Source organism: Lolium rigidum, chromosome 4 (genome assembly GCF_022539505.1).
Source record: "Lolium rigidum isolate FL_2022 chromosome 4, APGP_CSIRO_Lrig_0.1, whole genome shotgun sequence".
NCBI lineage: Eukaryota > Viridiplantae > Streptophyta > Magnoliopsida > Poales > Poaceae > Lolium > Lolium rigidum.
Genome location: NC_061511.1, coordinates 261,357,785 through 261,373,943, shown reverse-complemented (window position 1 = coordinate 261,373,943; position 16,159 = coordinate 261,357,785). Strand labels below are relative to the sequence as shown.

At 49.1% G+C, this 16,159-nt stretch overlaps 1 protein-coding gene across 1 annotated transcript; it reads left to right on the top strand.

Moving 5' to 3' along the window:
* Positions 1-14,521: 14,521 nt before the first annotated feature.
* On the top strand, positions 14,522-15,444 carry LOC124650403. The gene is made up of 3 exons (XM_047189933.1): positions 14,522-14,622; positions 14,708-14,813; positions 15,047-15,444. Exons 1-3 carry the CDS (start codon positions 14,584-14,586, stop codon positions 15,199-15,201), a joined length of 300 nt encoding a protein of 99 aa, XP_047045889.1. The 5' UTR covers positions 14,522-14,583; the 3' UTR covers positions 15,202-15,444.
* Positions 15,445-16,159: the final 715 nt, after the last annotated feature.

Here is a 16,159-nt window from a genome sequence, read left to right as displayed (position 1 = left end):
TCATGCCAGAATGTGTGGCCATCACCAGGGGCGGAGCTGCATTGGCTGATCCTGATGCACATGCATCGGGGTAAAATGAAAATTTTGATACTATTTGTGAGCTTAATAAGGCAAGTGCATCAGGTTAGGCTGAAAAAAGTGCATCAGGGAGAAGAAAATTTCAACTGGCAAGGTTGCAAGCCTGTTCATGCATCAGGGAAAGTTTCCCTCCAGCTCCGCCCCTGGCCATCACCTTTCGCCAAGATCAACGGCCTCCAAGCGCTAATATAATTCTTTTACTGGCCCACTATGGTGACGGATGCAATTTAAATCCCCAGGAAGTGTGAAGCCTGCCAAAAAATGACCAATTCCGCCAATACGTCGGTCTCAATGCTCAAGAACATACCCATCACTTTCTAAGATAGACCTCATATCTGGGTACCATCAATATGTATACAAACCAACTTTCATAACCCTACTGAAATAACATGGGATAAAAGAAATCGATGGATCTGTCTTTGTCATGGCAGATGGTCTTTTGCCCGCTAGGGAATGGACCTGCTAGGACCCTTCCACATGGGGGGCATAAGTATGTGGTAGTAACAATGGGTCAAGTCCGAGCCCTTAACAACCATCACTTCATAATACATACAAAAGTTCTTCTTGAAGAACATCATCTGCCATTTCGGGGTACCAAGAGAGATAATTGTGGACAATGGATCCCAATTCAACACGTGGTCATTTAGAGAATTCTATGACTCCATGGGAACAAACATACACTTCGCCTCCATGGCCTACCCCAAGAGGAACATACTCGTCGAAAGGGCCAATGCGTTCATGCTCCAAGGATTGTGCCATAAAAATCATGTGGAAAGTGTCGCACATAAGGGAGTATGAGTGAATGAGTTAGTAAGCGTCCTATGGGGAATGCTCACCACCGGCATTGGAACACCGAATGCACTCACCACCACAAGCCGATCCATGGCGAGAACACCTTTCTCACTCATATACTGGGTTAAAGCAGCTGTGCTGCCAGCCGAAATTGAGCACCGCTCTTTCCGCGTCGAGACACTCAAGGAAGCCTCGCCCCTCGCCTATTGGAAAAAACATCGAACACCTTCAAGGTGATCTAGACCTCATCAAGATTGGTCGAGATCAAGCGCTTTGGTGAAACACACCATCTATGAGCAAGGCGTCGCTCGCTTATATAGCACTCAAGTATGGATGCGTTCTTATGCTCAAGGTGACCTCGTCTTCAAGAAAATCCTCGATCCAAAGCTGCAAGCGAAGCTCCATCCCAAGTGGGAGGGGCCGTATCAAATCTCCGATGTGCTAGGAGAACGGCCATACGTCCTAGCCCACATGAAAGAACAAGCGCTCAGCCACGCTTGGAACGGGGACAAGCTTCGCAAGTTCTACGCTTAGAAGCCCCCGACGAAAAACAAATTAACCCTCCAAAGCATGTAACCCGACACATGGCTATCCATGGAGATCGTCACCTTTTTGTGGTAATTCAGTCAAATGTTTGCCCCACAAAGGGTCTTGCTTTGCTTCAGTAACATCACTAGAACAAGTAAGGCATTACCACTAAACAACCAAAATCCCAAAGACTCATCTGAGTCAGTGGATGCCAGAAATATCGGATGCCCAAGCAAGAACACAATCCGACGAGAAAAGATCAGAACAGCCGCCGCCGCCGCATGAACCTTCTAACCGAGTCGCAAGAGCGACATCCTGTCTCACTAGCCTAATCGATCAACACGAGGACATGAGGGACTTCGCTGAATCATTGGGTTGCTCGTTCGTCGCTCGCTCCGTTCAGAAATAGCTGGGTCGCGAGGGCCTTTCTGCTTGTGACCTGAATTCCTGACGGGCTAAGACCTAGCAGAAAATTTGGGGCCCCAGAATTTTTGGGCCTTGTGCGGCCACACTCCCGTTGGCCCCATCTGAGGATCTACATGGAACTACAGGGTTGCACTGGAAAACATGTAGGAAAATTTCTTTGCGAAATTACAATTTTTCACCACTGGTGCATCCAAAAAAACATGGATTTTCTAATGTTTTGGCACCAGTAGGCAACCTGGTGCAGTATTCTCTAACTCCACCGCTGGTTCGCCGGGGCCTGTTCAAAACATCTTATAATGTTTTTTTGAAACGGAGGTAATATTTTTTTTTTTTGCCTCATCCATTAAACTAAGAAGTGAGTGTTCGATTTCAAACCCACACAAACAATATACCCACACAGACCACAATGCGATACTAACAAACACTCGAACACCACACTCCAATGTACCGAAAAAGACATGCCACAATATTGGGAGGCACCTGTCAACCAACTGCGGATCTAGGGTAGGCAACAACCAAGTGGCGAGAAAATCACAAACCTCTCTGGCGACGACAACTCTGGACACCGTTGGCAACAAAACAGACTTAGCAACCCCATCAACCAATAGGAACCACCTAGCTGCCAGACTGAGGCGAGAGAGAGATTGCAACGTCAACAACACCACATTTCTTAAAGCCAAGTGTCTGACACGGTGGAGAAGCCACATCCGAGAAATCGTGCGAGCTGGGGCCCACTTCCTTGATGGAAGGAGGTGTAAGCACACCACCACACAACTCTAAAAGCTCAAGCATGATTTGCATGGCCGGAGCCGTGATCGCCAAGCTCGTCCTAGCATGAGGAGAGAAACAACCATAAAGGCCCGTTCCGCTCGTGTTCACTTTGCCAATGTCAAGCAGAACCAAAGGATCCGCCGATGTTCGGGAGAGCCTACCCAACGTAACTTCTATGGACTCCAGAAAACCCCCAATTGCTAGCATCCAGTTTTGTAAGAAAACATCTTATCAGGCATCTCCAGCGGCGTGACGCAAACGGACGCTGAGCGACCGTTTTCGTCCGCCGTGACTGGAAATGCGTCTGGGCCCTCCTCCAGCGGGGCGACGCAAAGTGATCGGCCGTTCACGGCGACGCAAACCTGGCCCAAATATGCGTCTCGGATGCGTTTCTGCGGACGCTGCGCGGACGCCGAAAGTGTCCACTCGCGTCTGGCGGACGTTTCGTCGGGCCCGCCTGGCAGCGACCCTGCGTCGATGCGTCTTCTCAGGCGCGCCAGCGACTGGTGCCGCTGTGTCGCTTCGGCAGTCTGCGCCACGTTAATGGCGATGCCTCGGCTGCCAAGCGGCCGCCGCCCACCTCCGCCAACGAAGTTAATGGCGACGCCACGCGTCCCGCGGCCGTCTCCTGCCTCCGGCCTGTATAAAGAGGACGCGCCTTCTGCTTCCTCATCCACTCCACCAAACAAACCCTAGTCGCCACAAGCTCCGCTGTAGCGCCGCCTAGCTCTTCCTGCGACGCAACCAGGCCCGCGAGGAAGTCCATGGCCGGACCTGGTGGCCATCGAGGCGGTCGAGGCCGCGGCCCTGGGTGCCCCCGGGGCCGTGGTGGAGCAGCTACGACACCACGGTCGCCGTCGCCTGCGGCCTCCTCGTCTTCGCAGGAGGACCACTTCTTCGAGTTCCTCCTCCGCATCGACGATGATCCACTCTGCATCAAGCGGCTCCCGGACAAGTTCGCCGAGTTCGTCGATGGTGTCGAGCCAGCGCAGTTGCAGCTTCGGGAGGCCAGCTGCAACTTCTGCCGGTGGCCTGTCGAGGTCTTGTTCGACGGGCAGGGAAGATGTACCTGCACACCGGGTGGGACAAGTTCGCCCGCGACCTCGAGCTCGAGCGCGGCTGCCAGCTCACCTTCCTCTACGAGGGTGATGGCGAGATGATCGTCAAGGTGTTTGACGACATGGCGTGCCGTCGGCACTAACCACACCAGCGAATCCGGCTCGGACACCGATCGTTAGATCTTTAGAGTGTTCTTTCTTTGCAGCGAATATGGCTACGGGCCAGACGAAGCCAGTAGTCGAGGTTTCTGGATGTTCGTCCTCGAAAGAACCAACAGGGCCACCGACACCAGCTGGATTTTCCAGTTTGGGTGACTGGGTGTGCCCTCGAATGTTCTTTCTTGGCAGCGAACATACGGAAATCAACACAATTGGTTTCCTCATTTTGCAATGTTTTATTTGTCAACCATGGTTCAAACTATGTATTAGTTTGTGTAAACCATGTTCCAAACTATATATTAGCTTGTGTAAAATCATGTTCCAATATATAATATTTGGAACTATATTTAAATGGAGAAGAGAAAAAAATAAGAAAAATAAATGTATCGCCCCGCTGTAGCCACTCCAAACGTAAACGGACGCGCGGATAAAAACGGACATTTTAGCGTCCGCGACGCGACACAAACAAACGCTCGCGGACAATAAAATGCATCGCGCCCGGTGAAGATGCTCTAATTTGAAACGAAGAGAGTAATAGGTTAATCACATTATATGCACGCGCATGCCACTAGGCTAGATAGCTACTACGGTGCTACGGGTGGAATCTTGTCGCCGACATACGTCCGGGCAGGGGACGTCACCGCTACACTCGCATGTTGGCGAAGCAATCTAGCTAGCTCTTGGCCGGACACTTGCATGTCCTCAAGTTCCTTTGTCTGCTTGCCGCCGCGCACGCCGATCGATCCACCGGAGGTTGGCGCGGCGCAGCGTCGAGAATCGATCGCCTACTTGTGATCCACAACGGCGCATCAATCCTCCGAGGTGGATAGGATGAGATAGACGATGAGAGTATGAGATCGATCGATCTAACCCGTCAGCACATATCCCTGGTTGTGGTTCGGCAAACCGACGTCGTACGGCCGTGCGCGCATGCATATGCATGCATCTTCTCAATTCAAGTAGGTGAAAAGTCCATTCATTCGTCTCGATCTTACCCAGCAGAGATATTAACCTGCTCTTACCATGATTCCATTAGTACATTTGCCAAAACGACGATAGAGGGAGTAGTCGTGGCTAATCGATCAATTCCTGGTGTGGGCATATATTGGTGGAGATATTATGAGCAAGCTGCTGGAATTTGCCCAACCCATGTTTCAATACAAAATTTGAAATTCTCTTGGCTCATGTGGGTATGGCAAGAGGTGGGACTAAAGTTTAGAGCATCTCCACTCGTTGGCGCTCCCCACGGCGAAATCCGGAAGAAACAACCGCCGGATTGGATGAAATTAAGTCGTGGGGAGTACCGTATTTCCAGTCGTCCACCCGGAGTTCGGCGGACATAGTTTAAATTCAAACAAAGCGTCGTCCCGCGCTACAAGTACGGCCAGTTGATCGGCAAAAGGAGCAAAAGGATCAGCCACAGATCAGCGATCGGAGGGAAATTACACGGAAACAGACTCATCGGTAGTCCCGGCCGGCACGGCGGTGTCCGACGGACCAGTTTCCACACACGCCGTGGCCGAAGCGGCTGCGGCAGTCGATGACGAAGCAGCGGGAGTGGACGTCGAAGCAGCGGCAGTTGACGAGGTAGACGGTGAGGAAGCCGAGGTAGGAGCCGGCGGAGTGGCTCGGAGGATGTCGCTGCGGTGGCCCTGGTACCAATTCCTCGTCTCCTCGTCCATCAGTTCCATGTTGCCGCCGCCCATCAGGAACGCCAAGTCTGTGTTCCTCTTCTTCTTCGCCGCCGTCGTCTTCAGCAGGGCGATCCGGACGCCTTGGTTGGCGAGCATCTCCCGCCACCTGCCGTCGAATTTGTCGGTCCTCCCGTCGGCGTGCGACCTCAAGTCGGCCCAGCACTTGTCGATCGACGCCTGCATCCTGTCGGCGGGATTGCCCGTCTTTTTGAGCTCTTTGAGCTTCTTCTGGCCGAGTTCAGGGCGCCCTTCCGCCGCGCCAGCCGCCGGAGCGTCAGGGTTGTACTGCTCGGCCTTGCTCTTCGAGAGGGTCGTGCGGGTTTCCTTCCACTTCTCGCAGTTCTCGAGGCGGGCGTAGACGTTCAGGAACTTGAACTGCAAGCCGGTGTCATCCGTGTACATGCCCAAAGCACGGCGCAGCTGGGGAAAAAGAGTACGGCGATACGGGTCAGCTCACGACGATGTACCTCGGTGATGCAGGGTCGACGGAGCATACGTTTTGCTCCAAGTCGTGGCCGCTGATCGGCCGTTCTTCGACCTCCTCCTGTATGCCGTGCCATTTGCTGCACACCGTCTGCATGATCCCCCAATGGGTGGCCATTGCCTTGTCTCCCCGGTACACGTTCATGCTCGTCTTGTTGAAGTAGGGATCGACGAGTTTGCGTTCGTCGTACGCCTGCTTCACTCGAAGCCAATATGTGTCGAACGACTGATTGGCCCGGTTATGCCGTTCATGGACATGGTCATCCAAGCTTCGGCGAGGCACTCCTCTTCCTTCGGCGTCCATTTGATACGCGGTTCGGCAGGCGGCGAGTCCTTCTTCCTCTTCTTCTTCCCCTTCGACAGGTTGGCGGCGGCTTGAGTTGGCTCTTCTTCTTCTTCGTCTTCTTCTTCGACGGCTTGGCTTCCGTCGGCAACATCCTCCCCATGCTCGTTGCGCGCCGCCACAGCTGCCGTCGCCCTCGCATCCTCTTGCATGAAGAACCCCGGGCTCGCAGCGGCGGCGGCCATGAAGAACCCCGGGCTCGCAGCGGCGGCCATGGAGCCGGAGGTGATCATCTCGTGGATCTCCTCTTCGTTCGGCGCCGCCATCGCACCGAACGGGAGCGGCCCTCGTCGCATGGCCGGCGAGGTGCCCTCGAACTGGCCGCCGCTGCCGACGTCAAGCTCGGGCGGCGACGGCGTGAACCCGGACGGTTGGACGTAGGCGCCCTCTTGGAACATGGCAAGGCGGCGACGGCGAGTACATCGAAGGGGAGAAGGACGACGGGGAACCGCTAGGCCTTGCGCCGGCCATTGGCCGGGGAACATGGCGCCGCCGCCGCCGCTCATGGCCATGCTGATCTTCCTCGCTTGTTCGTCCTGGGCCGCCGCCGCCGACCTCTTGGCGGCGGCTTTTTTCACCTTCTCCGCCCTGCCGCTTGTTTCCACCTCGCGCCGTTTCTTGTCCGCCGCCCACTCTGCGTTCGTCATGCCCGGCGGCTGATGACCCACAAGTATAGGGGGTGTATCGTAGTATCTTCGATAAGTAAGAATGTCGATCCCAACGAGGAGCAGAAGGTGTTGACAAGCAGTTTCGATGAAGGATTCACTGTAAATGCTCACAGACAAGTATTCGTGGGGTTTTGATGTAACAGTATGAACAAAGTACAAGTAAGTAAAATGCGAGAGAAATAATTGCAGCGAGTGGCCCAATCCTTTTTAGCACAAAGGACAAGCCGGTTTGTTTACTTATAATGACCAAACGTTCTTGAGGACACACAGGATTTTAGTCTAGTGCTTTCGCTACATACAGCTGATTAATCTTCATTGTTTTGATAAGTGTTGTGTGGGTGAACCTATGCTAATGTATTTCCCTTCCTAGGACTAATACATACTTGTGATTATACCCCTTGCAAGCATCCGCAACTACAAGAAAGTAATTAAGATAAATCTAACCACAACCTTTAAACTCCGAGATCCTCGCGATCCCTCCCGCATCGATATACCAACGGGGTTTAGGTTTCGTCACTCCGGCAACCCCGCAATTGGCAAACGAGTACAAGATGCATTCCCCTAGGCCCATAAATGGTGAAGTATCGTGTAGTCGACGTTCACACGACACCACTAGAAGAATGACACCACAACTTAAATATCATAACATTGAATATTACTCAACCATAATTCACTACTAACATTTAGACTTCACCCATGTCCTCAAGAACTAAACGAACTACTCACGAGACATCATATGGAACATGATCAGAGGTGATATGATGATGAATAACAATCTGAACATAAACCTTGGTTCAATGGTTTCACTCAATAGCATCAATAACAAGTAGAAATCAATACCGGGAGAGTTTCCCCTATCAAACAATCAAGATCAAACCCAAATTGCTGCAGCGGTGACGATGTGCAGCGGTGGAGATGGCGGTGATGATGATGAAGATGATGGTGATGGCGATGGAGATGATGTCCAGCTCGATGGCGGTGACGATGGCGTCGATTTCCCCCTCCGGGAGGGAATTTCCCCGGCGGATTCCTGCCCGCCGGAGAGCTCTTTTCTCTCTGGTGTTCTCCGCCCCGCGAGGCGGCCGTGACTCTTCGCGACCTACCCTCTGGAGCTTAGGTTTTCGGGATGAAGGGTTTCACGAAGAAAAGGAGGCGATAGGGGCTGTGGGGCCCCACACCACAAGGTGGCGCGGCCAGGCCATGGGCCGCGCCGCCCTATGGTCTGGGCCCACCTTGGGTCCAGCTGGCTCCCCCTTCTGGCTTCCTTCGTCATCTGGAAAAATAGGATTTTTGGTGAAATTTCCTTCCACAGTTGATCTTCCGAAATATTGTATCCTGACGGTGCTTTTTCCAGCAGAATCCTGGCTCCGGTGCGCAATCTCCAAATAATCATGAAACATGCAAAATAGATGAAATAACATAAGTATTGTGTCCCAATATGAAATATATCAATGAATAACAGCAAATTATGATATAAAATAGTGATGCAAATTGGACGTATCAGCGGCCGCTCCTTCTTCGCCCGCGGCTTCCTCGTCGTCGCCTTCGGCGGCATTGTGGTGGACGAGAAGACGAGGAGGAGAGCGGTGGTGGACGAGAAGACGCCGCCGGAACTCGGAACTGGAAGACGAGGAGGAGAATGGACAAATTCGGCGGGAGAGAATGGGGATATGCAAGCAAATTGGAGGGAATGGGGATATGCAAGCAAATCGGAGGGAAAATCGACAGGATTTGGTTTTCCTGTCGCCGACTACGCGGGTCCACACGACGTTTCGCGCCAAAATCTTTCGTCCGGAGTCCCCGAGCGCGCCCCGGGGGACCGGGGATGGCGTGGGCTCGCCGGATGGATGAAAGGCCAAATCCGGACGAAAACGAGGAACCGGGGGCGCGATTGGGCCGATTTACGCCGTCCGGATGGAAAAAACGTCGCTCGGGGGCCTCGTCGGGGAGACGAGTGGAGATGCTCTTAAGCCCACATTGCTAGTTGAGAGAGAGCTGGAGTGATATATAAGGTGGGTTGTTCTAGTTCTAGTAAGTGAGTCAGAAGAGAGCCCTCGCGCACTCCTCCTCCTCCGCCGGCCACTCGCACATCACGCCGCGCCACGTTGTTCGGTTTGCTGTTCAGGAAATTAATCGTGTGGAGTCGTTTTGTTCCGGTTTTTCTGGATCATGGCTGTGCCGAGACTCGGACGTGGGCTGCGCCCCACGACCTTTCCGGACCGCACTATATAAACGCGCACGTGAACCCTACCATGTACGAGACAACATATGCGACCGCCTCTTTCTAGAATCTTGCGCCACCGCCTTCGTCTTCCTCATCCCGTCCTTCGGCGTGCACCGATCGGCGTCTTTCCAGAACCTCGCGTCACCGCCTTCGTCTTCCTCATCCCGTCCTTCGGCGTGCACCGACCGATCGGACAGTAGCCCTCCAGAACCCTGCCTCTCATAGACCTGTATGGGTGAGGGGCAATCAGGTTTTTAGGGAGCGCTTACGGGCGACTATCGGCAACACGACATCATCCGACGACGAGTTCCCAAACGATGACTTCTTTCTGGACATCGACAACCTCTTCGGCAACCTCAGAATGGCCGCGACATCGTGTTGCTACTGCCGCTGCCAACCCCGGTGCTGCTGCTGCCGCTGCCAACCTCGTTGTTGTTGCAGCCAACGCTGGACCGTATGTATTACTGTCTTTCCTTTTTCAATCTCTACTAGAATTTTTAGCTCTAGTTTCCGTGGCAGATGCAATCGGTTCGTCTTGTCTAGATGTGATTTGTTCATCTACTATGTTGATCTGCATGTTTATTTTACCTGCTGTTTTTGTAGTCATGATTTATTATTTATTTATTCAAATTAAATCATATGATAATTTTCTTATATATTTAACACAAGCCCTACCAAATATAGGTTTTTTCGAAAAGTTCACTGATCTATTTATAATCCTCAACAATAGTACAAGGAATCTCATAAGTGGACAAGGTGGTTACATTTGGTTCAATCAACCCACGAGTATTCAATTATTAACCCAACCGGGTGCTTTTACTTGTAAGCTAACAACATCGGGACAATTCTCGCCGGAATCAATATTCTCTTCCTCCAATAATATACGTGGAAATGAGAGTACCTCCGAAGAACAATATTTTCACATGGTTTATACACCGTTGAGTTGTTCTAACGAAAGATAATTTAGTAAAGAGGAATTGGCAGTAAATCAAGAAGTGTTGTTTCTGTGAAATGGACGAATCAATACACTATCTTTGTATTGCTTGCCCATTTTCTAAAATTATATGGTGTATTGTTCACATGGCATTTAATATATCGCCACGAACTAATATAACCAAAATATATTTGGTGCTTAGTTGAGTGGTGTCGCTAAGAAAAATAAATTACAAATTCTTGTAGGCGTGTGTGCTTTACTTTGGCAAATATGGCATGTTATCTCTTTGGGTACTCACTTGATCCGTACGTGGTCCTATCTTCGACCAGCGACAAGCCATGAATACCGGGTGCAAACCTCCCGGAAATGGTTGCACGAGATTTATTCAACCAATGTGACCAACGACATGCCAACATATTATCATGATGGTACATATGTGATTCATGTTTCTATTTTCAGATGGCTGATACATGTATAGACTGTGTGCGATCCATGAGTTATACTCTTTTTGTAAAAAAATTGAAATAATGCTATAGAAGAGTCGTATACATCAACCGATGAAGGGGTTCTTACCCTTTTTTGGAAAATGTACTCTCTCCATTCCATAATTTTTGTCGTGATTTTACTTCCATTTTAAACTGAAACCACACAAAAAAATGGAACCGGAGGCAGTACATATTAGTGTGATGAAATCTTTGTAGATCCGGCCAATTATAGGCGCCCATTTCCCTAGCATCGACCAGTACGTACGGTACGACTGTAGTACGTGTGCCCATTGTTCTTGTATGTCACAGGCCAATTATTTGTCTGCCCTCTCCGCAATGCAATTTCGGAGGCCAATCAATTTGCGCCATGTCACGCGTGAGCGATCGAGAAGCTACTTCCGGCCCGGATGAAAGTGCGGATTACCCTATCTCTAGGCCCCGTTTCGTGAACGCAGAATCTTCTCCCCCGTCTGGCTCGTTTCGCCTGTACAGCTGAACCCTACTTTGTGCAGTGACAATTTGCTTAAAATTCACAATTTTGCTCTCATATGTGGGTGCATATGGTGCATCCATGGTCTCTGCGCATTTCAACGTGTTCATTTCTCATTTCTGGACGTTATCCACGGACTGTTTCATGGTCAGCCTCAGTGCATTTAAAGCTTTTGTATCTGGTGCAATTAACACGACCCCGACGAGGACATGCATGCATGCCACTCCATGTCCACGTTGTTGCAAACTTGTAGTGCTAGATCGTTCAATAATCATTGATCCATCATGCATGGGACTTGCCTGGGAGCGAGCTTCTTGCTTTCTTTGTAACGATTTTTTTTAAAGTTTTGGCAGAGTACTATTTTTTTTATTTTGTTTCTTGGTTCTTTGGATTCGCTGCCTACGACATTTGGTCCTTTCCTCCATAGATCCCGGATCTGTTCCTGCGCAGCGGTTGGCTACATTTTGGTCAGGTGGGCCACCACGTGATCATATGGGACTTGATCGTTGGTCACTGAGCTGTGGACCATGTTATCAACATGCAGGAGATACTTTGGTACACTCCTGGACATAGCTGCTTCGGTTCTTCTGTGGCTTGGGAATGTGTGGTATTGTTCTGGTGTGCAGGCCCTGCCGGTGTGTGCAACCATGCGCGCAAAGATCCATAATCATGCATTGTTAGGAAAAAATATTGTGCCATCAAGCATCTATAGTGGAGTATAGGCTAGAGCAGGCCTTCAATAATTATGATCTGAGCACCATTTATCTTACTCCCCCGTCCTAGTTTATTAATCCTACCGGTATCCCTAGGTTATCAATTTAACCTACATAATCAAAATTATATAACACAAAAATTATACCATTAGAACAAATAGCCTGTAAAGTTTCTAATGATATTTTTGTTGTAATATATAACTCATATTAAGTTGATCAAATTGATGACCTAATTAAGGATAAGCGCGGAGCTAATAAACCACGACGAAGGTAGTATAACTTACTCCCTCGGATCCATAATAAGTGTTGTGATTTTAATTTTAATCAAAACCACGACGCTTATTATGGACCAGAGGGTGTATCAAATTATAGTTGTTTTCTCTCGCGAATTCAGAGAGGGCATATCATATTACTAAAAAGGTCCACTCTTCTCATAAAGACCTTGTTTCACACTCCCTTTGCACCAGTCTAGATGCATGGTTGTCATGTGGTAATGTGTTTACCATTCGGTGGTACTGGGTTCTAGCCTAATGTGTGTGTGGCATTAAGGTTCGTTTCTTGTGGCTTGCATGTGTGGCTTCTGGGCTTCGGTGCTATCATGTTTCCATTGTATATGTGTATCTGAGTGTGGGTGTGTCAATACTTGATGTTTAGGTGAGGTTATCAAACCATTGGTTCTAGCTGCTAGTGTTGAAATTGAACAATGGATGATTAGGGAGTGTTCGTTGTGCGATAGTTGACACAACAATATTTTTCGAGTAGCTTGGACCGCCTCATGGGATCCCATCTTAATCCTACTCTAAGAGAGCGCCGAGTGTGTTGAGCATGGACCCCGGGCCATGGATGACTTCCCGGGGGCAAAATTGAACTAACACACGTCGTCAGGGACTCCTTGGATCTGAAACTTGAGTCCAAGATGGAATTCTAGCCCTATCCCCTTCTTGTATTATGTATGATGTGCATGAATCCTCCACCACCTTGGGGGGTTTACATAGGAAAGGTATCCTTGACAAAAACCAAGAGGCTACCCTTCATATGGTGGTAGGTAGGGGAGGTACAATGGTAAAGCTTGATCCATACTGCATCAACGATGTGGATGGGAGAGGAGATGAACCATGATCCTTGGTGGAGTAGCCCAATTAGGCCTCCACCTAATGAGCATCTTGCTTTATGGGTTTCATATTTGACCTAGCGATTTCTGTGGCGTGTGTAATGTCGTGCGCTCAGGTCCGCTTGACTGGTTGTGCTTCTCACCCGCCAATGGGCGGCTTGGGAAGACATTCAGTTTTAGATTATGTGAGTTGGTGTATTGTCAGGGTAATGGTCCTGTTCATGATCACCTCCTTCATCGCTCTTGTAGGTATAGCGAGTTGTCGTTGAAAAGGTGGCTTCGAGTTGATATTTGTATCTCCCTTGTAAGACTTTGCGAATAATTTAATAAAGAAAAGGTGTGTGCATCTTTTGGATGCAGAGGCTGAGGCGATGCTCCCATTTCGAAAATAATCTTTAACCTTGTCTTTTGTCTATTGTATTGATCTTTGATGTGTTGACCATGCCATGATCGGGGGTACTGTCGTCCAATCTTGGCTTGACTTGTCCATGTAGGCGCCTAGTTGGCTCGGGGCCCCATTAGGAGGTTGTTACCCATGTCTAAAACAACCCCAATTTATTATACATTTACTTTTGGTATATGATTTTCCACAAATGTTTCCTTAATTGCTGATGAAATTTTATAGCTCCCGCTGGTTGATGAGAAAGAGGTAATCATAGTGATTACATTAAAACCGCCAGGTTCATATATAGATGATTAAGTATTTTCGGGTGATAAAACTTACATGTATGAACCTAATGAGCAATATCCATCTTTATCGAGCGACATGCTTGATAAGCAACCACAACCAAGAAAAACAGAGAGTAGTATCCCTCTCCTAAAATGCATATCGTCCCGAAAGTGTGCAGTCAAATTTTCTTGTCTTTGATAATTTCTTTAATTTAATTGTAAATAAATTATTTAGCATCGCACAATCATATTTGTTAGGAAAAATATTTTAATGGGTTTTTAATGGAGATCAGGAGGGAACCCCTTATCTCAAAAAAATGGAAACTATTTTAATTATATATTATAATTTGGGAATGGAATGAAATGGGTATGAGCAAAACTTGTCAAATTGGCCTCCTTCTCTCTTTGAATTATATTTAAGGCTTGCTAGAGTGCTAGAGACGATAAAATACACATAAACATGCTTCACACGATTTTGAGAAAATAGAAAGAAAGGGATACACTCATACACACACACGACACTGCAGTCTGCATACACACATGGTCATTTCTACATTGTCCTCTCACCACACCATTGCACCAGGTAGGCAGGTAGAGCAGCCCGCACTCGACGTCAGGTAAAAAAAGGATCATGGGCAGCAAGACGCCAGAGAGAAAACGGTGAAACCGCCAGGCAGGTGAGCTATAGCCGCCCGAGGCACTTCGATCGCCATTCGCCCACACTCTGCAGCCACAGAAGAGCAGGCGAGAGCGAGGCGCGGGCCCGGAAAAATCTGCCCGTCCACCTCTCCGCCAATGGGGAGGCGGCGCCCACGTGCCAACCCTTCCACGTCCCCCTCCCCCGCCTCCACTATTTCTATCCGATCGCCTGCCTTCGTTGCGCACACAGCTACCACTACCACTGCTTACACACTATCAGCATCTAGCTAAGCTTGTTCTTACTGAAGCTCATTCAGCATGGGCGACTCCTCGTCCTCGGCGTCCTATATCAGAATGGTATGTATATATGATCTCAATTTTGGTAACCACGCGTAGATCATGATGCTAGCTAGCTAGGTCGTAATTGGCTAGAATGTTTCAGGTGCACCATCTGATAGAGAAGTGCATTTGCTTCAACCTGAACAAGGAGGAGTGCATGGATGCCCTAGAGAAGCATGCCCGCGTCAACCCCGTCGTCACTTCAACGGGTATGCCGAGCTATCTTACCTATTGCATACACTCTACAAGCAAACATATGTATACTGGCTTAAATCTGAATGATGTAGCTTCAACTCATATTGAATCCATCAATTCTGTGCAGATTCTGTTAATTGAGTGTGTCCTGCACGATCCTATGTATGCCAGCTCTAGCTTAGATTTGCTTGTGTATGTCATTTCATGTGAGATGTGGGAGACCTAATTAATTTGATCTCATTGACAGTGTGGAAGGAGCTGGAGAAGGAGAACAAGGAGTTCTTTGAGACTTACAAGAAGGACCGCGAGGAGCGGAAGATTGAGGCGGAGACCATGCAGCGGATCCAGAAGATGCTCTCCGACGCGGCTGCCGCCAAGAGCTCCGACGAAGACGAGGGCTAGCTTAGCTAGCCTGTTATCTCGACCGGATCATGCGCACCGCCTCTAGCTAATTAATTGCTATCACCATGTCTTCGGTTAATTTGGATCCATATGATTAGAGGATCAATTTGCTGCACCTAGCTAGCATAACTACACCAGCTAGTTAGCTTAAAACCATGCATGTGGCACGAGAAGGGCTGGCAAGCAAGCATTTTAGTGTCTTTGTACATATGAATGCATGGAATATTCAAGAGGACCTACCTACGTGCGGCCCGGGTCTACAGCTGCTAGCTCTAATCTTATCACTGCTGATCCTTTCGTGACCACGTGGCAGTGACCAAGAGTATATTGCCAACGATGACGTGTACACTCGGTCATACACTACGGGAACGCGCCGAGGTGCCGACGGCCAGATCCTGTGCCGACGGCAAAATATCGGGGCCGTCGGCACATGACCCGTTCTGGCCAGGCCAGCAGGTTAGCCGTCGGCACAGGAAAACCGTCGGCACATGAAGGTCTGTGCCGACGGCAACCGTCGGCACGAGTTCGACCGTCGGCGACGGCCTCTCCATCGTAACGGTGAAGTAACAGCTGTCGAGACCGTGCCGACGGCTTTGCCGTCGGCACATATTTCAGCTCTCGTGCCGACGGCTTTGCCGTCGGCATAGCTATTTTCCATTTTACCACATTAATCTTTGAAAAATCATAACTAAATCATTATAATTCGAAAAATACAAATAATATATCAAAATTTTCAGAAAAATAAGATCTATCTTGGAAAAATATGAAACACGGAATATTGAAAATATCTCAAAAAATCTTCAAAAATGAGCTATCATGTCTGATGTTTTATGGATTTCACACAGAACAACCAATGTTATGGCTAGAATCGTCGCATAGTTTGTGATAATGTGCCCATATTGTGCACACATGTGCATCTTGGGATGTCTTACGATGTTGCAGGAGGAAGTTTTCCATT

Bases quoted from the DNA above. Each gene is read 5' to 3' on its own strand.
- LOC124650403 (XM_047189933.1), top strand. From the start codon at position 14,584: ATGGGCGACTCCTCGTCCTCGGCGTCCTATATCAGAATG. The intron at 14,623-14,707 runs GTATGTATATAT...AGAATGTTTCAG, and splicing joins CGGCGTCCTATATCAGAATG to GTGCACCATCTGATAGAGAA. The intron at 14,814-15,046 runs GTATGCCGAGCT...TCTCATTGACAG, and splicing joins CCCCGTCGTCACTTCAACGG to TGTGGAAGGAGCTGGAGAAG.